The sequence below is a fragment of the Anopheles funestus genome, chromosome 2RL, assembly GCF_943734845.2.
Source record: "Anopheles funestus chromosome 2RL, idAnoFuneDA-416_04, whole genome shotgun sequence".
NCBI classification, from domain to species: domain Eukaryota; kingdom Metazoa; phylum Arthropoda; class Insecta; order Diptera; family Culicidae; genus Anopheles; species Anopheles funestus.
Genome location: NC_064598.1, coordinates 20,171,129 through 20,195,272, shown reverse-complemented (window position 1 = coordinate 20,195,272; position 24,144 = coordinate 20,171,129). Strand labels below are relative to the sequence as shown.

General features: G+C 44.7%; 3 protein-coding genes across 4 annotated transcripts; all 3 read left to right on the top strand.

Annotated features, from left to right (window-relative positions):
• The first annotated feature begins 4,367 nt into the window (after nucleotides 1-4,367).
• LOC125763146 (doublesex- and mab-3-related transcription factor dmd-4-like) lies at nucleotides 4,368-7,443 on the top strand. Its single transcript, XM_049425987.1, has 4 exons — nucleotides 4,368-4,880; nucleotides 6,141-6,384; nucleotides 6,452-6,669; nucleotides 6,743-7,443. Exons 1-4 carry the CDS (start codon nucleotides 4,644-4,646, stop codon nucleotides 6,902-6,904), a joined length of 861 nt encoding a protein of 286 aa, XP_049281944.1. The 5' UTR covers nucleotides 4,368-4,643; the 3' UTR covers nucleotides 6,905-7,443.
• Nucleotides 7,444-9,370: 1,927 nt separating this feature from the next.
• Nucleotides 9,371-10,404, top strand: LOC125763133 (uncharacterized). The gene is made up of 2 exons (XM_049425972.1): nucleotides 9,371-9,563; nucleotides 9,842-10,404. The coding sequence occupies exons 1-2, from the start codon at nucleotides 9,541-9,543 to the stop codon at nucleotides 10,290-10,292; spliced, it is 474 nt and encodes a 157-aa protein (XP_049281929.1). The 5' UTR covers nucleotides 9,371-9,540; the 3' UTR covers nucleotides 10,293-10,404.
• A 3,817-nt stretch (nucleotides 10,405-14,221) lies between these two features.
• LOC125763029 (remodeling and spacing factor 1) lies at nucleotides 14,222-23,539 on the top strand. Of its 2 annotated transcripts, none has more exons than XM_049425749.1 (8): nucleotides 14,222-15,115; nucleotides 15,218-15,402; nucleotides 15,476-15,672; nucleotides 15,750-17,665; nucleotides 17,753-21,754; nucleotides 21,844-22,033; nucleotides 22,229-22,494; nucleotides 22,573-23,539. In XM_049425749.1, exons 1-8 carry the CDS (start codon nucleotides 14,974-14,976, stop codon nucleotides 23,118-23,120), a joined length of 7,446 nt encoding a protein of 2,481 aa, XP_049281706.1. In that variant the 5' UTR covers nucleotides 14,222-14,973; the 3' UTR covers nucleotides 23,121-23,539. The 2 variants fall into 2 exon arrangements, with proteins under 2 accessions (XP_049281706.1, XP_049281707.1); XM_049425750.1 differs by having other exon boundaries at nucleotides 14,225-15,115; nucleotides 22,232-22,494.
• The last annotated feature ends 605 nt before the right edge of the window (nucleotides 23,540-24,144 follow it).

The window sequence follows — 24,144 nt, the reverse complement described above, 5'->3', positions numbered from 1 at the left end:
CCACGCAAAATGGTGAGGCCACCCGGCGAAGTACACGCAACTGTGAACCACGATCACCGCGATCACGTTTACGCATGATATGGATGGAATGTTTTCCTTTCGAATGGGTTTTCCCGGCATCGCTGGTTAGTTAGGTGGAATGACTTTAGGAGCATATAGTGTGTGTGTGTGTGTCTGTGTAGGTGTATTTTTTCTTGCTTTGTTTTACCAAAAATCAAGTAGCTGCCATGCCGTCGAACCGCCGCTGTCACACTTTCCATATGGGTTCGGTTACGGGATCGGTTTCGCTTTTGCGGGCCTCCGATCGGTGGTAACTCGAAGGTAGCTAACGGCCACCATGTGTATGATGTTTAGCTATGGGTTAAAAAAAGAAAATAAATAACTGACACAACCCGACCGAGTTGTAATGTGTGAAACGTAAGGAAAAGGGTTCCGTTCCTAAATAGATTCCGTAAGCTTTCGCTAACGGATTGGTTGATTTGGAAACTATTTTTTTTTTGCTGGCACTAATTTCCATCTAAGATTTATAAGAAGATTCTGTGGAAGTTGTTTTATGAAACAGATTAATCAAGACTATTTATTAAGTTACATTTTTATCACATAAGCTTTTCAGCATACTTAACAATATTTAGTGATTAATAATTCGACTTTTGTAAAATTGCGTTCAGCATAGACATGATATTAAAAACATCCTTTTTTCACCACCACTAGCCAAGTCGTAATATGCAAATCTTCTTTAGTTTTCAACCCAAAACCAACCCATATATTATCGTCTCAAAACAGTTACTTCATTTTTAAAAATGATACCACAAAAACTGAAGAGCAGAAAACTATTACCAAATGCATACGCTCTCAAACCTTTTCACCATTCTAAACATCTCGCTTCGGTCCGCATATCCGTAAACACAGAATCGGAGTCGGAAAAATATCCATTAGCCGTTACTGGAAACCGCAGTGTCAATATAGTGCAGTGTCGTAATCGATACTGTTAATAGAATAATCGGTGCCCGAAAAGGTCGGTGCGCGCGCTTTACGGACACTTTGACACATTGAGGCCAAAAACCCGACATCGGTGTTGCGGATTACGGACCACAGCTTGGAACTTAATAAGATAATGGATAAAGAAGAACGGAGGTACGTGGTTGTGTGGTACTTTTAAGTGAAGAAAAAATATGTAAAGGAAGCAGCACAGGTTTAATAAATGAAATCGTTTTTAAATGTAAAATACTGTGTAATAAATTTTAGTAAAATAAATTTAATATTATGTAATATATAATTGAAGATTGTAATTTAGTAGTAAACCAATAGAAAAACAATTGAAAAAAAACATGATAGATAAATGGCGGTAATTTACAAACCAAAAAGAGATCAAATCCACCGCTAGAAAGACCACACGCAGCAGCAATCGCACTAAAGCTTCGCCACGGAACAGGGCATCAACTGTGGTGCACAGTGAAGAGCCCTACGTGCCATTAGGCCTTTGCCACCAGCACCAGTATTTATGGCGGGTAAGCAAACAAATCTCGCTTTGTTAGCTTTAGATGTATCGGATCTGTATCGGATTACCGGCAACATCTGCTTTTACATGGGAACTGCTATGGTTCCGTGATGTATCCTGGTCCACAGAACAACTGCAACAACTGTAGCATTTCGCTTGTGTTGTAGATAACAAGGCCTTAGGGGGAGGGAAATGGGGAGGGAAATTTTGTACGGAACCTGTCACCCCGAAAACAAAACAAACATATGTAATGAAGGAAGTGAAATTTATGTGAAAAGTGTCATATCTCTTTGTCAAAGAAAAAAAGCTATCGAACGCACCATAAACGATTATACCGACTTTCATAACATTGAAAAAGAAATAAAAATGAAATTGAACACTTTAATGTTTATGTTATGTTTAATGAATCTTTAGAAACTAAATAGAAAATTCATTCTCCTTAGTTAGTGTATTACTTATCTAAAAAAATATTAAATAACCTGTTATTCTACTTCATAATTTCTATCATTTTTGCTGTCGTTTGCGATTGATTTCTCAGTTTTAAAGCTTTTTTTTAACACTGTTATTATACATGTAAACGCAATTATATAACTTATTAATGCAATAGTAGTTGTAATTTCTATTTTTTGTTTTTTTTTTGTACCTGATAACGATAAAAACTACAAATCAACAAATTTGTTTTACTATGACAAACACATTAAATGTGATGGAGCCACGTGGTGTTTTTCTTCTATAATTTATATCTACTAGAAGAACAGAAACTTTGTTTCTTTATGTAAAATATATTTTAACAACTATTTCTTGTGTTTTCATTAACAAAGTATCGAAAAAACGTGGCTAGAAAACGAAAGATTCGTCCCTATCCATGTAAAATTGAACAACACACCTAAGCCACGCCCCCTTTTCCACGGCAATGGCGCACACAAAATGGCTAACAGCGGGTGAATTTATATTGAATTGTACAACTTGTGACACTGGAGTATACTCTAAAACAAAAGCGATTATATGATTCATATCAAATGACGTATTTCCTTCTTTATTTTTTTTCTGTTATCCTACAATGATAAGCTACTCCAATCTGTCCTTAATTGTGTTGTGCTTTGTCACAGTTAACAAGCGCTTTGTTTGTTCTACCTACCAAAAAAAAAGACACAATATGGCTTTTGTCTGCTTAAACAACAGACAATTTAGTACACCTTTTGTAGTACACGCTAGCACGCCAAGGTGCTATTTTAGTGGCCGGTGCATGATAAGTCTAATTAAATTTCGATATCGGCTAAATCCAAAGACGCGCGGATTATTGTCTGTTCCTCTGCCGGTAGGATTAAATGGATTGTGCAAATGATAAGGAGAGAAAGTGTAGCGTTACGTCTTGCCGACCGACGCTGGTGCCCTTGGTAATCATTTCTGTGCACGTGTTAGGGAGCTAAAACGGTTATAAATTTATTTTAGAAAAACTGTTTCAAATAATTAAATGAGTGATGACATGAGTTGTTAAATTTGCCTTATTAATGCTCATTTAACACACCATGTAACGGCTTCCTAAGGAAACAAGTTACCTAAACGTCTCCTCCCTAATACTACAGCTTATCGACACTCCTGAGCAACTCCCAAACAGGGTTCGTTAAATCACGATCAAGTAGGCGCGTTTCTTGCTTATCGACACGAAATGTTCCCACTTCCACAAACCCCACACTAATACCGTCCTCCCCCAAAAGCAAACGGATTACGAACAGCAAAGTTCCACAAAAAGGTGTTAACAAAACGAAAAAAAGGAAAAAAACTAAATTCATCACCACCATTTATACACATCGGCACGATAAACGTCAGTCGTCCCAGGGCCCCAAAGGGATGTACGGTCTGTATTTGACAATCTAATGCCCGTGTACGCTCGATTAAAAATGCATGCCCTTGGCCACCCAATCCACGGGTGCCCACTCCCGTTGACGTCGTCAACGGTGTTTAGCTAATTCACGCGAACGTATCTATTTATATTGTATTATATCTTATCGAATCGTTCAGTGGCCCCGGCTTCAGTGGCAAGGCTTAATCCGCCCGAACAGTCCACTCACGGACACAATCCGGCAACAATTCGTGATGCGTGTTTGCAAAAACCCCCGTTAATCAGGCGCATTAGCACACCTATCGCACCGGGTTATCGTGATTTCTAGAATCACCCAACATCGGGGGAATCGGGTGGCCCGCCGGCCACCCTTTATCTTGTCCCGATGCTACTACCGTATGATGGTGTGTTTCATGTATGCCGAAGAACATCGTGGATTCATGGTGTGCTGCCCAGTTATCATTACCCTCTTACCAGGGCGGGTTACACATTTTATCGGACGTTTTGGATTTAGTGGAGTGGATCGGTAATGTGTGTCTGAAACACCCCGTATACAATCATGTGTATAGGAATCATGTTTGATCCCGCTTTATGACGTGCCTATAAATCATCCTCATTCTTTTTTGGGGTCCCGGTTGGCTCATCGCTTGGCGGCTTATCGCTGTCACACACTAAATCGGGACACTAATCCCAAAACCTTCTTATTTAAAATTCAATCAAAAAAAGCTAATGTTTGTACGGTTAAGTTTTACCAGGTGGAAAAATTTAGATACATAGCACGACAGAGTTAAAGTGTCGGATCGACAAACCGACAAAGGAAAGCGCTTGTAACACGTTTGAAGTAGGACAGCTTGGACATTGAAATGAACTTCTTTAATGAAGATGCATTCGGAGGCGCATTATATTCTCATCCATTTCATATAAACATCCTTTCCATTGATTGTTTCATTTACTCAGGGGGGGTAGAGTGAATAAAGCGTGCCCTAAAGTACATAACAAATCATCTCACTAGCCTGCTGGTCTATTTCTGTGCCTGGATGTGCCCTGCCTTGTATGTAGCCAAACGATATATGGAGGGCGGTGATGAACGGCGTATGAGCAAATGTTGCTGCGCACAGCAGCCCTTCGTACGAATGCTTGCTGGTGGTTGGTGAAGATCTTTCCCATGTTTCATCTTTCAGTTTGATTTCCGCACGCGTTGTGAAAAGTTCGACGGTGTCACATCGGTGTGCCGTACATTCACTTCGATTTTACGGTCGGTGCTTGTGTGGGGAACGACCATTCTCACGCTATTTAGTCATTATGAACAGTGCATCCGGTAGTGAAAGAGTTAGCAATAGCAGAACATGTGGAGGAGGATCGTCCAGTGGCGGCATGGGTGGTGTGGGTTCGAATTTCCGCGTACCCAAATGTGCCCGCTGCCGTAACCATGGTGTCATTTCGGGGTTGCGTGGCCATAAGAAGCTATGCTCGTACCGGAACTGTCGTTGTGCCAAGTGTGAGCTAATACTGTCCCGGCAAAAGATAATGGCTGCACAGGTTGGTGTACGAATGGATGCTGCAAAGTGTCCGTGTGGGGTGAAAATAAGAGAAACAAACGGAAAATTTAACAAACGACAGCTAAGCGTTCTTTATATGATGATGGTTGTTGAATCAAGTTCAAATGACTGGACTGACTGTCCTGGGCTTTATGGTGGAAATAAATCTTGATACGATTATAAATAGAAAAGATAACACTTTTAAGGGGTGATATAGACTAAAAGGCTGTAAAACTATAGACTGATGTAGATTAGAACGCTTAAAGAAATTTAAATAGCGAATATTTTTAAAAATCGTGAAAAAGTGATATCACTCAGGATCACTGACATCACGAACTGTTTATCCTCCTACAAATAAATGAAGTCAAGGAAAGCCTTAAAAGTCAGGACAAGACTTCTTGAAGTTTTAGTGCCGCTGAATAAGTAAAAACTCTCCCCGTATATCTTTCCGTTAATTGAATTTTATTTAATAAATTAAATTCATTTTCTGTTGTGATAATATGTGTATATCAGTGATTATAGTCCTGAATCCTAAATCCTGAAATTTACTGACTGTGACCTTTTTTTATAGCAGAATCAATACTTAGATTGAGCAGCTTCATTCAAAAGCTTTTCAATTGTATAAAAATTATGCTAAAAAATCTTGGTTTAATATTTTTACTTTAGCTAATACGAAAGACGAAACCCTATTCAAAAAAAAAATTCATGAACAACGAAAGCAATAGTATTAACTAACAGTACGATCAAGTATCAAGCAGGATTTCTTTTAATTATTTATTTATTTATAATTAATGATTACGGCTTTGGCGTTTCTTTTACTTGTTCAGTGTCTATTTTGAATTTGCAAGACCCGAAAGTAAGTGTTAGAAATTATTAGAAGTTATTATCATAAAGTAATTCGATTCGATAGAAAATTGATGTTCAATTGTAAATTAAATGACAGGGAGGTGGATTTCAATGCTGTAGATCGTTTTAAATGGTTTGTTAAAAGTCAAATGTTTCCACGTGGCGCTACCAAGTCCACGTGGCGCATTGGATTAGGAGTAGGCTAATTAGGGCAACTCCAGAGTAAGTTATAGCCGTATTCTAGAGTCAATCGATGGAAGAGGCACATGAGCGAGTGTCGTGACTCTTATGTGTGATCTAAAGCTAATCAGTTGGGCAAACTTCGGGTTTAAAATCAATGACAATTTTGATAATTTTACATAATTCATAGATTGCATTGGCCATTGTATTATTTTTGGTTCCATCCAAAATACAGGTCGCCCTAAAACGACAGCAAGCAGTGGAAGATGCTATAGCCCTACGGTTAGCCTCGACCGAAACTGGAACACAGCTGGAGGTGTTACCGCCAGGTAAAATTTACGGTATGACCGTCACGAAACCCTGTCCCTCACCATCACCCTCCTCCTCGACGGCCTCGGTTGATGTTATCTCATCAACATCATCGGACGGTCTTAGTGGCTTCGAAACAACCGAAGAAGTACGTTTGGGTAGACCAAAAGGTATGTTTTACTAATCGCATCCTGGCCCTAATGCACCATACGTCATTAATGCACTTTACTGTCACAGCAACAGGAAACGTAACGGTGTCCCAAAATGCGCTGGACATGCTAGCCAAGCTGTTTCCACACCGCAAACGATCCGTACTGGAACTGATCCTTAAACGATGCGATTCTGACCTGCTAAAGGCGATTGAACAGTGTAGCCAAACGCAGAATATTAGCGCCTTTAAACCACCAACCCCAGCAGCAGTCGCTGGATCTGCGCCAAACACCAATACTCCAATGGTATGGATGGCGTACGTAATGTCCTTAATGTTTTAAGTGTACTAATAACGCTTTGCTCTGTATTCGGTTTCAGACCCAACCATCGATCAGTCCGACCGGCTATTCCCCATTCATTGCATATCCAAAATGGCTACTACCGATGTCCATACCGGTGTCTTTTAGTCACATTGCACCTAACCTAGCGCCGCGATGCACCCTTCCCAACTGCGTTATGTGTGTCCATCATCCGATGTAATGCTCTCGTTTTTATGCTAATGGTTTAACTATATGTAAGATTTGCATTTTGACCTTTACAAATAAAGAAAATGCCTAAGATTGTGATTGGATTACATTGCAGTGGATTAAAATGTAAGAGAAACTGTGCAAAATAAATATTTGTCTACGGAAGTTGACCTAGCAGGAACTATTCCGACGATATTCGGTATAATTTGTTCAGTTGGAGGAATTAATAAAACACATTTGTACAACAAATTCTGTACGTTTTACTCCCTCACTAAACGCTTAGCAATTGTCGCGTTTGCGAACGTGATTCAGAAAAAAATTGCGAAAATCCATGTAAAAACAATTGCGAAAAGTCGCTATATGTGTAGTTTCAGCGAAAAATCGCTAGTTGAAGCGCGACTTGACCCCACGATAGTTTTCTGTAATGGCGGCCAGGATAGCCCGATTTTGCTGGCAATAGCAAGGTCGACAAATACAAATTCAAAAATTAGATCGGTTGAGTGTCATTAAATATTGTAAATTTAAAAAAAAAAACGGAGTGCCTTTTTACTTTTGAAAGTACGTACGTGTTATATATATATGATTATTGTGAATGTAAATAATATTTTTAAAACAGAAGAATGTTATTTCGAAAAAAATCTCATCTCGTGGACATTTCCCAAAAAATTCTAAAAATTTTAAAATTTCCTAAAGCTATAGCCTTATTTTTTTTGGGAAATTTAGCAAAATTCATAAATTGATGATTTTTTTTAATGCGAAATAAGTTAATGTTGAAGTTAACAATAAGTTAATAAGTTTAATGTTGAAATAAGTTTCTTTTCACTCAAATAATACTTTAAATAAAAAAAGAATAAAAAATAATAAAAAAAAATTCAAAAAATTTGAAAATTTTCTAAGGCTATATGTAGCTTTAGCTTTTTTTTGAGTAATTTTGCAAAATTTTATTAATTGATTTATTTTAAGGTGAATTGGTTGAAATAAGTTTCTTTTCACTCAAATAATGCTTTAAATAAAAAAATAATAAAAAATGAAAAAAAAAATTAATTGACGCGGTGGACAAAAACACCTTCGTTCACTTATTTATCTTCAATCTTTATCTGTATCTACAATTTCTTCTGGCTACCGGAACATGACAAGATTTTCCAGCGCACACAAGTAAACAAAACGGACAAATCTGCGGTACTGTTAGCAGCATCCGTTGTCTGTATCACAGGAGTCAGCAGCATCCGGCGACGAGCTTTCTTGATAGTTCGTTGTTTTGAAACATCGTCACTGGGCTAAAAAAACTTGCCTTTCTCATCGACAATAAAATTATTACTTATTATAATTTTCTTTTTTACTTATTATAATTATTTTTTTCTAAATTAATTTAATTTAATTCAAGATTGTTTTCTCGCTACCGGCTCGATTAAAAACGTAAACAAACCTTGCACGAGAAAAATTAAACATCGTTGAAGTCGCGCCAGAATCGCAAAATTATTTTGGAAAATTGAGCTACTTTTGTCACATTCGCAAATGCGACAATTGCTAAGCATGTAGTGACGGGGTTACGTCGTAAATGGATGATCTTTATCCGAAAATGATGAACGGGAATGTTTTGTGCTAAACAGCGGTCGTGGTTTGTAACTGTGCTAAAGAAAGCTTGTGTGCGCGGATTGTTTTCAAGTAAAATTAATTTCTCGCATACAATCGTGCCTCGATTAAAGCCTTTTAGGCCGTGGCCAGACTTACGAAGTCTTTACATGATTAATCCTAGTGGCGTTTATGTAACTTAACTTACTTTACTTTTAAATGTAAAATCCGCCTGAATCGGAACGAAAAACACACGTGCAGTGACGTAGGTTGCGATATGCACATATAACGATTATATGCTTTCTCGCTCTGCCTTACTAACAATCAAACCCGACAAAGAGAGATAGCGTGCTGGTTTGAGTGACAGGGAGCCTTAACCGAAACACACCGCAATGAATCGAAAATTGGTTGAATTTCTGGTTAAGTTTTACGTCCAGCGTCTTAAAATAATCGTTTTCAACAATACAGATGCATAAAATAGATGGGAATATAAATATTTCACTTGGTAAATACGTTTGTGAACCTAATTTATTCCTAGTGTTGTTATAAAAATATCGGTAATAATAATTAAAATCAGTAACGATGTACAATGCAAGCGCAATCGAACTTATTCGAACAATTCCAGTATTTCTGGTTTGTTTGTCTTGCGCAATGATTGTTTCAAGTGAGATTTTATAAAATTTAATAACGATTCAATCATTGCATAAGTTGAAGCTATTTTTTTTATGAAAATAAAAAGAAATAATTCCTCATCGGTACCAACCACAGTGTCAAGAGTGCAAAATTCGAAGATGTATTGATTGTCGATCTTCGAACTATCTCAACTTCGGCAACATTCGGGTCGCATGTTTATAGACGCACGATCCAGTTCTGGAAAGCGACGCCAAGCGACGCCATCGAAAAATCGGCCATTTTCAAAAAGTCGTGCTTGCGAACGGACGGTGTTTCGTACATGTGAAAGTTATTTTTTACAGACTTGGTGTGTCGGTTCTCCATAGCGGTACAGTTCGCAAGCGTTCCTCGCTCTTCTTATTTGCCAAGTTCTCGAAAAATAATTGTACAAACACTTTTATCAAAATGACGGATGTTTCGGCTAAAACGTAAGTTCCCATGTTTCGTGAATCGTTAGCGGCGGTGGTGTGCTTGTAAATTTCCCTATCCAGTACTGCGTGAGCGCGCTTTTCTGAGAGTGATGCGAAACCGCGCGAGAGCGTGTGTGTGCGTGTGTGCATGTGAGACGCGAGGGGGGGAGTTCTTTTTTTTTTATTTGGTTCTTAACCACATCCCCAAGTGCAAACCATCTTTCCCAATCACACCCCCGCCACTGTTTCCGTGTGTGCGAGTTCGCTAACGGACAATTTGTTTTCTCTCCCGGCAGTGAAAAGACCCCGGTCACCACCACTGAAAAGGAGGTCGAATCGGATGAGGCGACGCCACAAGTAGCGCCTGCCGATGCGACAGAGGAATCTGCAACCACCGAAAAAACTGCCGTTGAAACCGATGGTGCTGCCGTCGACGCTGCGGAAGTAGCGGACAAGAACGGTGAAGAAGAGCCGGCCAAGGCAGACAAAGACAACGGTGTCGCTACGGAGGAGGAGGCTGCCACAGAGGGCGAACCGAAAGAGTCCTCGAACGAGGATGGTGAGGACGCCAAGGAGCTGGACGGTGCTGACAAAGCGGCCGAAGCCACCAAGAGGAAAGCCACCACCGACGTGAAGGCTGACGGTGCTGTCGTGGAGGTTGACGGTGCCGAGCATACGACGCCCGAAAAGAAGGCCAAACTTGACGATAGCAGCGACGCCAAAGCTGCTGAAGAAGTTTCCACTTAGGACCGTACATAAACAAACTTAACTTTATAATTAATCATCGTCAATATCTCGATACAAACCTTCATACATTCAATAAACTATTCTTTCTGGAGTAACTAAACACACACACATACATACGCGTGTTGGCTTTTTGTAAGTGCGCATCAGTAAAATTATCGAGGGTGGTTGGTGTTGATTGAATCATTTTTTTTGCGCCAAATGGAAATGCGTTCCGGGTTGTTTTTCGGTGGATGAAAAGTAAGTTCGCAAGGTGAGCAGGAAAATTCATCGAAGAAGCTGGGTTGGAGGTATCATTTTCGCTCTCGGCTGTCTTCAAAACAAGCAAAAATGCGCTACTTTTCCCGCTTGTACCTATGCCTGTTCGCGCTGTATATACAACAATGTGTCGTTAAAAATATGACGCTGCGAGACACAGGAAAAATGGGTGAAGAAAAAAAACATTCATTGCATTAATCCAAGTAAGCTGCTGCTCCTGCCGTACGGTGTGTGTGCAGTGGCGCTAATGGCAACGGAGCGAAGCGAACAAAAAAAAATCGGAGGGAAAAAAAGCGTCGCCTGCTTTCTCATCGGCAACCACTTTTCTGACGTCCCTGCCCTTGGTGTGCTGGTGATGGCTCACGCATGCAAAAGAATAAATAAAGCCGAAAGCGAAACACGGGTCAAAAGAAAGAACGAAACAAAAAGGAAGCAGCAAGCAAAAAGCAACCAACACACACCGGCCGGGACGGAAGAAACTGCGGAACAAAGAAATAATGCGCGGTTTACCGGTAGGCAAGGGCAGATGTTACCCAAACCCGGGCCCGAGACCCAGATATACCGGGCCGATGAAGGTGTACCTTTTCTCGGAAGGGAATGACGCTTGGCGGTGGTGTACGCAGTTAAACGCGTCTCGCACCATTTTCAGGAAGTAGTTGTTTTTAGTGAGGAAATTAAAACCATCCAAGTATGCGATGTGTTCTAAAGTAGTGAGAAGCAAATGGAAAATGCCATGATTGCAAGAAGCGAATGGAAAACGCTGTGGATATGTATTTTCCACAGCAAACATATCGCAGCATCCAGAATTTTCTATTCCAAGAACCGATGTATTCCTATTTCCCGCAACTTTCTGAGAGGAGAGTGAAAAAAGTACATTCCACCCGCACTATAGTGGTAATACATTATCATTTAGATTTTAAAAACTAGTTTCTAAGTTAAACTCAGTATAGACATGTGAAGGTTGATAACAGTAACCAAACTATTTCTTAGAAAAAGGCACAAAAACATTTGTAAGGGCGCGAAAAAGTTATCAAGTTTTATAAAGTAGGTGCTCCGGCGCGCCACCGCAACACGCTACAGTGTGTGTGTGTGTGCTGTGTGCGGGAGCGAGTGCGTGGTGTGTGCATATGCGGGTGTGTGAGTGTAAAAGGTGGCATTCATGGAAGGGGAGAAATATTGGTTCTGTTTCCGCGCATTTTTTTTTCTCGCTTGTTTCAAATATATTTTATACCACGGTTTTTGATTGCCTGATGCCATATAGTAGAAACAGCGACCGTCCCAATCCATCCCAATTGAAAACCTTTTCCGATTCCAGAGCGCTTCACCGCAAAGTGTGCCCGGTTTCTAAAAGGAATCTAAAAGGTTTCCATTTCATCGCCTTCAAGTGGAAGTTTGCATGAAAGACAGCGCACGCCATTTCCGTCCGGTCTCGGATTGCATTATAGCACCCGCGGAACGGTTTGGCTGTGAGGTGGACGCGGTCTCCGAAAGGAACCCGAATCCGGGAATATACGGGGCCATGTTTTGCACCTCGCTACCGGTGTGGTCCTGTCACCGGCCGATGATGGTGGTGGTGGTGGGCACGGTCATTTTCAAGGATTATGAATGGCCTTGAAATGTAGTGTGGGACAGGCGGGTGTAAGAAGTGCTCTTTACCAGACGAGGATCGCATCTTCTCAGCATGCTTGCAGGGGTTTTCAGCCGACAGTAACAATGTATCGCCGAAATCGAAACATTAAACACTAAAGCAGAGGGAAGTACACTGTTTCTCTTTAAACTGGCTTGCTTTAGCTGTTTGACAGACTTTGTAAAGTAAAGCAAAATATAATAACAGCGGTTTGCATTTAATCAATCAAATGTTTTGACACATGCAAACTGTGATTTACAGTTTGTTTCGCATGAGCACCCCTGCAAAAGTAATGGAGAGAGTACCGCGTGTGCGCGCGTATACTCCCCCTCTCTATCGCTCGCTCACTCTCTCGCGCTCGCTTGCTCTAGCGGCGAAGGAGGAGAAAACCGATCGAACCGTAGTAATGAGATGTCATCGAAAAAGACCGGCAAGTGAGAAAAGAAGAAGAATGCTCTGGATACACAACCGCGCGCACGCACGCACACACACACACGACCGTTCACGCGCGCACTCACACACGTACACACGTGTAGGTAGGCAGCAGTATAATAGCGTGAACATACGCGCATACATACGACGATACGTATGATCTGACAAAACCTTTCCGGCATACAGGAAAGGATATTCAAGTGATCTTTACCCTCGGAATCGTATCCCTTCTCATCATCATGCTGCCTGTAGGTCAAAAAAGGCGTCATGCAGCTGTCCCAGTGGCAGCTGCAATAAATATGTTTCTCTTTTCGGGATACATGACGAAGCCGCCCGGTTCAATTGCAGGCAGTTAAAATTAATGTTTTTCGAGCGTTTCCATCCTGTTGGACGAAATGCGCTCATTAGTATGGATCGAAAGTAGCCAATGTAGGAAACCGCATGCGATTTTGGCAATCTTTTAGAACATTCTTTGCACATCTGGGCAAATAAAGCAATAGCTCCAATTGCTTCGAATACAGTCTGCTTGCAATCGCTTCTGCAGATAATGCACATATATTATCGTTTTGTTAAAACATGCTTTAAAGTTTGTCCACACTATGGACGCTCCTCCTACAGTGGAACGATATCAGGTGGCGACGCACGCTATTGCTTGTTGTACTTATCAACATTTTTTTCCATAGCTCCATATCTGCCATAGAACGGGGAATGTTAGGCATCATCACATCGACCACATCGCCAAGATAGCTGATGTGTGTCGCGACGCGAATTGCTAAGCAAACAGAATCGATAGCCTATATGCGCGTATTCTACCTTTTTTGTTAGTTTCCTACCAACACAGTAAACGCGATACGTCACCACAATGTTGGATGGAGTTTGTGGAGAAGGTCTAATTTAATCTAATAATTTAGTATCGCACTGTGGAAGATATTGCAGACATTGGGATATACGCTTTCTGATTAGTACAGAGTCTCACGATCGCCAGATCTCTGTAGATCAGTTCATTGCCTCGAAACACACCCGACGTGAGATCAAATCCAAGCTCTACTCTACTAAAAAATAATAAGGAGTAATGTAATTTTATAATAAAGAGTTTCTATGCAATAAAAAGTAATACGACAAAAGATGTATCCTCATATGGTTGTTCAGACTCTTGTCTAAATTCCTGTATATTGACTTTTTTTACTTCTTAAAAGTAAATGGGAAAATTATCGAAAAGAATATCGCAGAAAATAAAACAAAATGTAAAATATGAAACTATTTCATTGAAATATTTCACGATTATTGCTTGAAGTTTGACAGTTCACGATGCGTAGTGTAAATATAGCACAATATATCTTGCAATTGTGATGACAAATGTTCAATTAATTGTTGCCTTTCTGTTCCCGTGCAGTGTTCTTTATTTTATAATTTGTTTACAACGCAATAACAGAAATGAAGCTTTTCAAAATAATTAAATTAATTAGTCATCAAAACGTCGGCTATGGAAGCAAATGAACTGTCAAAATTTGTTCATCGGGTACCGACACGAACAGCGCCATCTAGCGTGAACAATCCGTTCGCGTGGAGAGAAGCCATCGAAACGGACAATTTTCATTGAACGCGTATAAACTAATGAGAGCGAGCGAGACAGCGGCCGACCAAACGGCATTAGCAAAGGATAGCACGAGAGTCATTTGTATTACACCTTCGTCTCTAAAAAATATGCTTCTGTTTTCCTTCGTCGGTCGGTGCTTTGGTTCAAAATAGTGAAAAATTACACGCGCACATCCTTCCGAAACGGTTCGCGATGTGTCCTGGAACGGTGCGTGACTAATAGTAGTGCAGAAGTTACGTACAATCGTGCCTCCGTGCGGAAAGGCACACGTCCTGAATGCCCCCGTCGTCGGTGGACGGTGTCGGTCGTCGGCAGTCCGTGTGAACCAAACCAACCACGGAACGCTTGCCATTTTTGATGCTATATACAAACGCGAGCTAGACCGCACACAAAGGTGTTTTGCAGCCGCGCTGGTGACCTCTATAATCCGTGGAGGAAAATCGAACACCCATACACACCCGCAAATAGGCAGCAAGCTGTGACGAAGAACAATTTAACCACCATGAAAGTAATGCACGGCGACGACGGCATCTTTGTCGGCGTGAATCTTGCTTGCTGAAAACTCACACCCCTCCCCAGAAGGAGGCGGAATCGCATCCCTTAATCTTTTCCCACCCTCCCACCAAAAAAAAAACATTCGATATCGGTTGCATTCGTCGGTTTACTACGATTTGTAAGAAAGAGAGGAAGACAGACAGAGAGCGGAAGGATGCGGGGTGTATGCAGTTTGTGAAAAAAAGAAAACAATAATAACATTTCATCAAACAAAAATGGCCGGAGCGCAGATCACCTGCGAGAATGATCCGAATTTCGGCATCATTCTTTCGTTTATGGAACAGTTCGGCACGTTTTTGGACATTGGCGAGCTGAATATAGGCGAACTGAAGTCATGGCTCGAAAACAATGAAGCTGGTAAGCTGGCGGTGCTTTTGTGAATGGACGATGAAAAAAAAACTGAAAACCCCATGTCGTCACGCAATTTATGCTTGTGTTCTTCTTCTCTCTCCCTTTCAGTGCCACAAGCGCTGGTCGATCTGCATATCAAGCTGATGCGAAAGATAAACAAAAAAGTACCGGCTGCCCGGTGGGAGTTAGCGCTGGCCAAATTTGCCCATTCGTACTCGCACCAAGACGCATGGGAAATCGAACGTTTTGGGTACAAAACGGCCAACCTAGCCGTGAAGCTGCGAGTGTTTAAGGTATGCCGGTTAACAAAACAAATGGCTTTGCATGTATGGCTTAACAACCTTTGTCGGGATGGTTTCATTTTAGGCACTGCTGGAAGGACAGTTTGATTTGAATACAAAGTTCAAAACACAAATTAATACGACCGGTGCGGGCGACTTGCGACTAGATCCGCTGGGACGCGATCGGCAGGGTAACTGCTATTGGTACTTCATGGACGAAAGTGCCAACCTGCAGATCTATCAATCCGATCCCGAAATGGAAACATGGACACTGGTGGCAAGGTAAGGGGACATACTTCTTTCGCGTTTCTGTTTGGCGCATATCAATATTCACATGTCGATGTTTTCTGTCTTTCTAGTAATCGGGACGAGTTTGTCAACATGATCGAAATGTTGAAGGATAACCGGCCTATCGAACCACTCTCCACAGTTAATGCTCCGGACGACGAGGAAGATAGTGCGGGCAGTATGAGCGAATCGGAAGCAATGAAACTCGATACCTCAATACCTGCACCGTCAGAGGTACCGCCAAGCTTGATCATATCTCGCCGTACGTACAAAACACCCGATCAGCTTGACAGCGCAATGCCGGCTGCGGAGGATGATAATGAACCGGTGAAGCAGGAGACATCTTCCACCAACGAACCAGAAGTTGAAAAAGCGATAGCAGATCCACCGAAGCTCCAAGAAGTTAACGAAGAAAGCAAAGAAGTTGAAGATTCCGTGCCCCCGAAGCCACATGAAGACATGAAGACTGAACCCGTCGTGGGGAAGGACACTGATGGAGCGGAGCAAGATGAACCGATGCCGGAAACAGCATGTGAGAAGGATTCGACAGGCACAGCAGAAACCGTTAAAATGGAAGTGGATGAAGAAGTACCAGCGGTGATTGTTGAACCGAAGAAGGAGCAAACGAACTCAGCAAAGGAGACACCCTTGCCCATTGGGGAACAAAAAGAATCTGGAACGATTTTAGATGATAATGATAAGGATGAAGCAGCAGCAACGGATTCGAAACAGTCCGAAGAAGCAGTACCGAAGGCAGAAGAAACTCCTGTAGAAAAGCAGACAAATACGAAAGAATCTCGCTCAGAGAGTGATGAACCGATGGAGGCGATGGACAAGCTTGTTAACAAAACGGGTACAACAACAGCAGGGAAGAATGAAGATGTTGGTGAGCCGATCGAAGATCCTCCGTTGGTAGTGAAAGGGGAGGGCAGCGGTGCCGACTGTAACAGTGGAATTGAGCCAATGTTCAGTGAGATCATCGAGGAACCGGTGATGTTTTTCTTTGGTGTGGGTGCTGGCCGTGAAAATGATATGGGTAATACGAAAAAGATCGAGACGGCTACCGCACCGGCGGTACCGGAATCGAATGCAGCGACCAATTCCAAGGAACCGGAGGGTGCGAATGCTTGCAGTACGTTAGGATCGTCCAAAACTGGCAACGGTGAAACCGAATTGCCACAAAACAGGGAAGGAAATGATGTTGAGGAGGAGGAGGAAATAGACTTATCGCGCAAGGTGGTACCAACCAAAGAGAACGAAACGATGGCCGAGATGGACCATGCAGAGAAAGGTGGGCTAGATAGTAGTGAAGCGGATGTACCGGCTGATAAGAAGGCAAGTGCGCGTGGAAAGCGGAATGATAAACCAACGGTTGCAGCAAACGAACCGGCGATAGTAGCGCAAGCAGACAAACCGGTAGAAAAGAGACGTGGTTCTAGGAAAAGCAATACGCCTAAAAAGGCATTCGATTTATCCGTAACAGCGACTACACTGCAGATGATGGAACCGGATGAAGAGATCAGCAAGGACACCGGCTTCAAGGTGGAAAGCGATGTAGAGAAACCTTTGGAAAATGTCAAAGTGAGTGAAAACGTTGCTAAAAATGGCGATCATACCGTTCCTTCCTCTACGGATGCGGTACCGAAGGAGGAATTGAAGCCCCAACCGGAAGCACTGGCAAAAAAGGAGAAAGATCGAGAATTGTCACCACCCAGCAAACAGCGATCAAATAGTATGGCCACAAATGAAATAGTGAAAAGTGAACCAGTGAAGGACGAAGATCAGAAAGAATCGAACGATCTTGATGAGACACCACAGACGACGCCACTCAAAGTTCCAACAATGGAGCAGAGTAAAAATGAAGATGATCGTGTATCAAATGCGAAACCGGCGGAGAAGAATGAAACCGAAGACGACCGGCCAGAAGGTGGTGAGCTGGAAGGTGACAGTCCACCAAAGCGCAAGCGCCGTCATCGGAATGGATTGGGTAAGTATAATGTTCCTTAGTCTTTAGTGCTGTTGAATGCTTCTCTTTCTCACCCAACCTCTTTGCTTACCGTTGTGTACTTTGTAGTGGATGGGCTTGATATTTCGATGGTGCTGGATGCCGGCTCGGATGGGGGAAACAATCCGCCGGTTCGGCAATCGCGCCGCATTGCTATGCAGAAGATCAAGGAAGAAACCAATCGGCGCGAAATCGAGGATCAGATGCTGAAGAAGATGAAAGCGGATGCGGTGAAAAAGAAGAAGGATTTGGGCATGAAGATTTCCGACGATGATTATCGGGCGGAGCGTACCTCACCGGACCATTCCTCCGATAGCAGCTCCGACGATGGAGTTGGTGCGGATGGGCGCAGGCGAAAGAAGAAGAAAAAGAAGAAAAGGGGAAGTCTTCATCAGCAGGCACAGCAGTTGCAACAGTTGGCCAAGAAGCAATCCACCTGGAACAGTGCGTCACCATCGGAAAGCAGCTCCGAAACGGAGGCGGAAGATTACTTTGCGGAACCGTACCATTCGGAGGAGGACGTGCGCCGGAGCCATGTGCTTAAGTCGGATCACGAGTTTTCGCCCGAATCCGACCTGGAGACGGAAGTGCCAGCGCAGCCACTGAAACGCGCACGAACGGCCCGAAAAGCAAGACGCACGCGTGACGAAGCGGAGGAAGAGGAGGAGGAAGATGAAGACGATGGCGGTGAGGATCATGCGTGTCAGGAGTGCAAAAAGACGGACCAGCCGGAATGGATACTGTTGTGCGATTCGTGTGATAAGGGTTACCACTGTGCGTGCCTGAAACCGGTGCTTTTCACCATTCCCGAGGGTGACTGGTTCTGTCCGGTTTGTTTGCATCGGCAGCTGATAGAGCGTTTACAATCGAAGCTGGTACTGTACGATGCGCTGCGGACAAAGCTGGAAGCGGAAGCGAAGCGCCGTGAGGAGGAGGAGCAAACGGCTCGGGAAGCGGAGCTGGCCGAACAGGCACTGGCAAACGAGCGTGAAGAGCAACTGCGAGCGCAGAGACGTGCGCGCCAGCAGCAACGTTTGCTGGATCGTGCCGATGCCGAAGGTCGTCGATCGCGATCCGGTTCGGAGGAAGAATCTTCCAGGGATCGGCGCCGGCGAAGGCAGCGGCACCGAAACAGACGTGCACCGAGAAAACGATCCCAGTCACGATCGGGCGACAGTAGCTCGGATGGGTTGAACAGTGGTGGAAGTAGCGATGGGAGTGGCAGTGGTAGCGAAAGCAAAAGCAGCACTGACTCGGACGATATTCCGATCTATAAGCTGCGACGTCGCGCTTCGGCAAAGGTGAGCTACAAATTTAACGAATACGATAACCTGATCGATTCGGCTATCCGACGGGAAATGCGTGGCTGCGAGATAATGGAGGAAGAGGACGATGAAGACGATGGCCACGGGTTTTCCAAGGGCAAGGATATTAGCACCATCATAGAGGCAACCACACGGGAAGAACAGGCCCGAAAGAAGGCACTCCAGGAGGACAACGAGAGCGATGGTGGAGAAGAGGGTCGTTTGAATGGAAACCGGGAAACCGGACAGCATGAGATTGAGGCAGTTGCGCGTGAAACAAACAGTGGAGAGGAAGGAAGCGAAGGTGTGGTGGTGCGACAGGAACGTAAACCGGCACCTGCTTCTAATAACCGATCCGCTTTTGCCATTGAAAAGAAGCGCAAGAAAAAGAAGAAAAAGCTGTGCAAGATCGAACTCAGCTCCGAGGAGGACGAGGACGACGATTCGGACGAAGACTTCCGTGGAGAAGCAAGCGGATCGGATGACGAAGAGGAGGAGGATGACGATGACGACGAGGAAGACGACAACTCGATGTCCGGTGATAGCGAAAGCTCGCTGGAAACGGGCCGTGGTCGGAACAATCGGATGCGGAAACCTAGCAGCCGTGCGGCAGCTAGCAAACGCCGTCGAATAGTGGAAAACTCGGACGATTCGGACGAGCTGGAGGAGGAAATACGACGTGCGAAAGCGAAAAAGGCACGCAAAAATCGGGTCCTCGAAGACAGCGACGAAGAGCTAGATATAGAAGATGACGATGACGAGGACAGTGAGGATTACGACAGTGACGATCTGTGCAGTGACACGGAGACGGAAAGTAGCCGTAGCAGCAAAAGCAGTGACAGCAGCAGCAGCAGCGCTCCCAGCACGGAGGGTGATTGGCGGCGAAAGAAAAAGTCCAAGGGAACGAAATCGAAATCGAAGACGGCCACCGGCGGTTCAGCCGGTGGCGGTGGTGTTGGTGGTGGCAAACATCTGGAGCGACCCAAGAAGTCGGAAGCGCGCCCGAAAGCGTCAATCGAATCGAGTGACGAGAGCGAAAGTGATCGGGAGGAAGGTGGCAAAGGTGGAAAAACGATGCCCGGTCGTAAGAAGCAAGGCAAAAAGACAACGTCCCGATCGAGTCCCGACTCGGTACGGGCGGGTGAGAAGAAAACGGATCGTAAAACGCGTGGCAAAAAAATCCACTACATCGTCGATGAGGACTTTGAGAGCTCGGACGATGGTATACGGCCGGGTGTACAGCGACCGGACACACCGCCGGAAGAGCGAGAACAATTTATCCGGCGTCAGGAGGAAATTAAACGTATGTTGGCAGAGAATAATGCGGCGAAGGCGAAGGAACTGGCCACGTCCAAGATCGACCAGCTGGTAGGCCGTGCGGGTGCGAAGGAACCGTCGAAAGATTCGCTCTCGGACGTGCCAATGCAGGTGATCGAAAGTGCCCGGATACTGGACATTGACTTCCTGAAAAGCACTAGCGGCAATACGGCGCGCATCTCCACCGTTGACTCGGTGGTAGATTTTGACGATGAGTTGCCGGAAGATTTCGATCCGGACGACGAGATGGATGATGAGGCGCTTGCCAAGATTATGGAGGAGGAAGACTTTGCCCACCATCAGCTAAAACCGACGGCTGGGGGAGCTGCGGCATCACCGGCCGATTTGCTTCCGTCTGTACCACCTCCACCTACTTCCAAAGGCCGGCACAAATCGACCGATCCGGAAGAGTTCCTACTTCAGCAGCAGCAACAGCAAAAAGGAGGTCGTCCGATTGATCCGGCTTCCGTCGCACGAAAGGATCAATTACCTCCGCCGTTGCCTTCACCGGTAAATCTGGCTTCCTCCTCAGCAACGCCACCCCATCCCCATCCGTCGTTGCAGAGCCCCATCAAGGCCTTACTCAAACCAACGGGCATACCAACGTCCACCATAATGTCACCGATTGCTTCTGCCATCGGTGGCGGTAGTACGATACTGGCGAATGCCCTCCAAACTGGTCCAACGTTGCCTCCGCCTCCGTTACTGAAAGAATCGCATCCTAGCGGTCGCCCGGAAGTGCTAATGCGTGCAGGACCGCCACATTCACTTCCGCCCGGTGGTCCGCATCAACCGCCCGGTGGATCACACCACAAGCCGGAACTGTCGCATCTGATGATGGGACTGGGCGGTGGTGTTCCCCTATCGTTGGCAAAGGGTATCCCGTTACCACCGCACCATTCCGGTCATCGTTTGCCACCGGGCGGGTTAGCGATGCCTCCGAATATGCTAGGACACGTTCCACATCCGTCGCACGGTTTGCACACGAAACCAGCGCACGGTACTGGCGCGGTAAGCAATAATGCTGGCGTTGCTGCTGCCGTTGTATCTGCTGCCCTCAGAGCTGGAATTACCGGACCACCGGGTATGGCACACACTCCGCCTCCAGCATCACCGACGGCAACCGGTCCAATTCCCAGAATGCCTATCGGTGCGACCCCGTCTCCATCGGCACCCAGTTCCGAGCGACGTCCAGGTCGGCGAAAGAAGATCACGCCCCTGCGCGAGGATCTAAAGCGAAAGGGAGCGGGACCACCGGATCAACCATCGGTTCCTATCGCGGCACATCAGGAGCAGCATCAGAGGCCACCGCCCCAACATCCATCACTACATCACGGCCATGTGGCTGCACGATTACCGCCACCACCGACGATGCCCGTTTCGTCGACGGCAGGGCCACCGATAGGGCTGCAGCCATCACTACCGCCGGTCACCACCAGCCATAATTCAAGTGAGTGCCACTAACACCACTTTACTTTTGTGGAAGCTTTGTGGATAATATTAATTCTATCGTTTTAATCTTCTTTAATCTTTTTCCAGTTCAACAAAGCGCATCGGCCATCGCTGCTGCTGCTGCGGCCGCTGCAGCAGCTGCGGCAGCTCACGAGTTAGCAATCAAAGTACATTCCCGAACGGTCGCTGATGATGGCGGTGGCAGTGCTGGTGCTGGAATGCACGTCAATGAACCACCTTTGTCGGTTCCATCGTCCGTGGCACATCTGTCGTATTTGTAAGCATTTTCTCACCGCTTTATCGTTTGGTAGTAGTGTTTAGTTTCCCCCAGATATTCATGAATGTTTTGTGATTCTGATTGAACCAATGATTGAACGACTCTTTTCGAAGGGTTCCCTAAGCATAGCAGGAATAGTTTTGTTTTGAAGTGATCGTACCTACGCTAATGCTGTTTTCGTGATTTTCCTTCCAGCAGATCGGAGAACCCGCTGTTTGCACATCGTCTCGGTCCTTTGCCTAGCAGTATTCTTTCATCCGGCAGCAGCAGCCTGCAACGGATTGCGGCCATCAGTGGTGCAGCACCACCGACGGTGTTCGGTGATCCAGCAGCCTACAATGGCGGTTGGAAGCCACCATCATCATCGGCGGGTAGTAAGCCGAAAACAAGCGGTGGTCCACCATCAGCACCCGGTATGATGGTGGGTCCACCACCGGTCGGATCGCTGGAACATTACCATGGTTCGTAAACACAAATACATAGATCGTCGTCACACGCTTGCTGCATTACCGAACACTAACTTTCACTCTCGTTCACAGATTATAATCCAGGCAACCATCACTACAACCCGTACTATAACGTGCTGGATCGGGCGGGTCACCTGAGACCGCCGCCAACGATCGGTGAGCTTCATCGTACCAGTGCCCTGTCTCCCACCACATTTACCACACTACAGCCGCTCGAGTTTTCGCACGTGCTGAAACCGGCCACTGAAAACCATCATCACCAGCCGCACCTGACGCATCACCATCACAGCAGCGCCACTCCATCGCCGGCAGCTTCTTCGACCGGTGGCGACGATGGTTCGAGCGTCGATCGATCACATGGTGCTGCTCCACCACCACCGGCCCATACAGCATCATCATCCTCTTCGGTACCGGTGGACAATCATCCATCGTCGGCATCATCTCCACCCTCCCCAGCGGGTGATTCGACGGGGGCGTCCGGGGCCGGAACAGTAGCACAATCGTTGGTGCCACCGCCGCCAAACACTAGTACGCCTGCCTCCTCGTCCAGCACGAGTACCAGCGTTTTCGGCGAACTAGTAAGCTATTTCAGTTCTCAGCAAGATGATTTAGATTCGTAATCTATTTAATGACAAAACAAAAAAAAGTGACACATTTGTGTGAAATGTAATTTTTAATCTATCCACGCAATCAAACAATACCTCCTCCCCTTCCACGCTGCTCCCTACCGATCCTTTTTCCGACCACTAATGCTTAACTTATAGGTGCACTCCCATCACCGTCAGGAAAAGAAACGGCCACCTTAGATCCCAACCTTTGCTCTCGCGCCACCTTTACGTTCCATTATACGTAGCCCTCAGTTCTAATCGATTGGCCGATGTTTATAATACGGTGCGGTGTGAGGGAGATTGCTAGATGCAGATATATTTGTTTAAAATAAGAAATAAAGATATACTCACAGACGCCGAAAAAGGACGTGTCCACATTTAGCGTGGGCATGATTTTTTTTTGTCAAGCGAATGCTATTGAATTAGAGGAATCAAGTGTCTGGTGTTATTTTGTTGGTATTATTTTATTGGAGCAAAATGCCCGGCTGCCCGGGTGATAAATACGATAATTTCTTGTACTGTATTTCGGAATTCACCAATCCAAGTTGCTTATGGTGTGTACCCCTTTCCTTCTGCAATCCATACTTGTGGGAAATTTTCCTTCATTATTCTTTCTGGTTGCTTGCTGGTGAATTTCCCCTAGTTTTGCTGCTTGTCGATTTCATCTTTTCTAGCCAAATTTGGCAATTTGCGTAAGTAGCAGCGTACTCCGGGTGGTCAACGTGCATAGTGAAGTTTTCTTTGGAATCGGTTTGTTTTTCTGATTTTGATTTCTCCATATTTAGTGTGGAAATATTGTTCTATGCTGGCGCTTTAGTTATGCAAAAGTGAGGAATTTCCTTTCCACGTGCAATTTGTCGTGTAAATCTGAGCGAGTGAATTATAATAACCATTCAATGTTTGCTTGATTACGAACACTGAAAACCATACTGATCGAACAGTCAATTTAAATGCTACGAATTTTCTCTTTCTACCTTGCAATTAGACAATCAAGGAACATGTTTATTTGCACTCAGGAAAAACGGCAAAAGAAACA

Coding starts and splice junctions, on each gene's coding strand:
- LOC125763146 (XM_049425987.1), top strand. CDS start 4,644: ATGAACAGTGCATCCGGTAGTGAAAGAGTTAGCAATAGCAGAACATGT. Junction 4,881..6,140: donor AAAAGATAATGGCTGCACAG/GTTGGTGTACGA, acceptor TCCAAAATACAG/GTCGCCCTAAAACGACAGCA. Junction 6,385..6,451: donor ACGTTTGGGTAGACCAAAAG/GTATGTTTTACT, acceptor TTACTGTCACAG/CAACAGGAAACGTAACGGTG.
- LOC125763133 (XM_049425972.1), top strand. CDS start 9,541: ATGACGGATGTTTCGGCTAAAAC. Junction 9,564..9,841: donor ACGGATGTTTCGGCTAAAAC/GTAAGTTCCCAT, acceptor CTCTCCCGGCAG/TGAAAAGACCCCGGTCACCA.
- LOC125763029 (XM_049425749.1), top strand. CDS start 14,974: ATGGCCGGAGCGCAGATCACCTGCGAGAATGATCCGAATTTCGGCATC. Junction 15,403..15,475: donor TGAAGCTGCGAGTGTTTAAG/GTATGCCGGTTA, acceptor GTTTCATTTTAG/GCACTGCTGGAAGGACAGTT. Junction 15,673..15,749: donor ACATGGACACTGGTGGCAAG/GTAAGGGGACAT, acceptor CTGTCTTTCTAG/TAATCGGGACGAGTTTGTCA.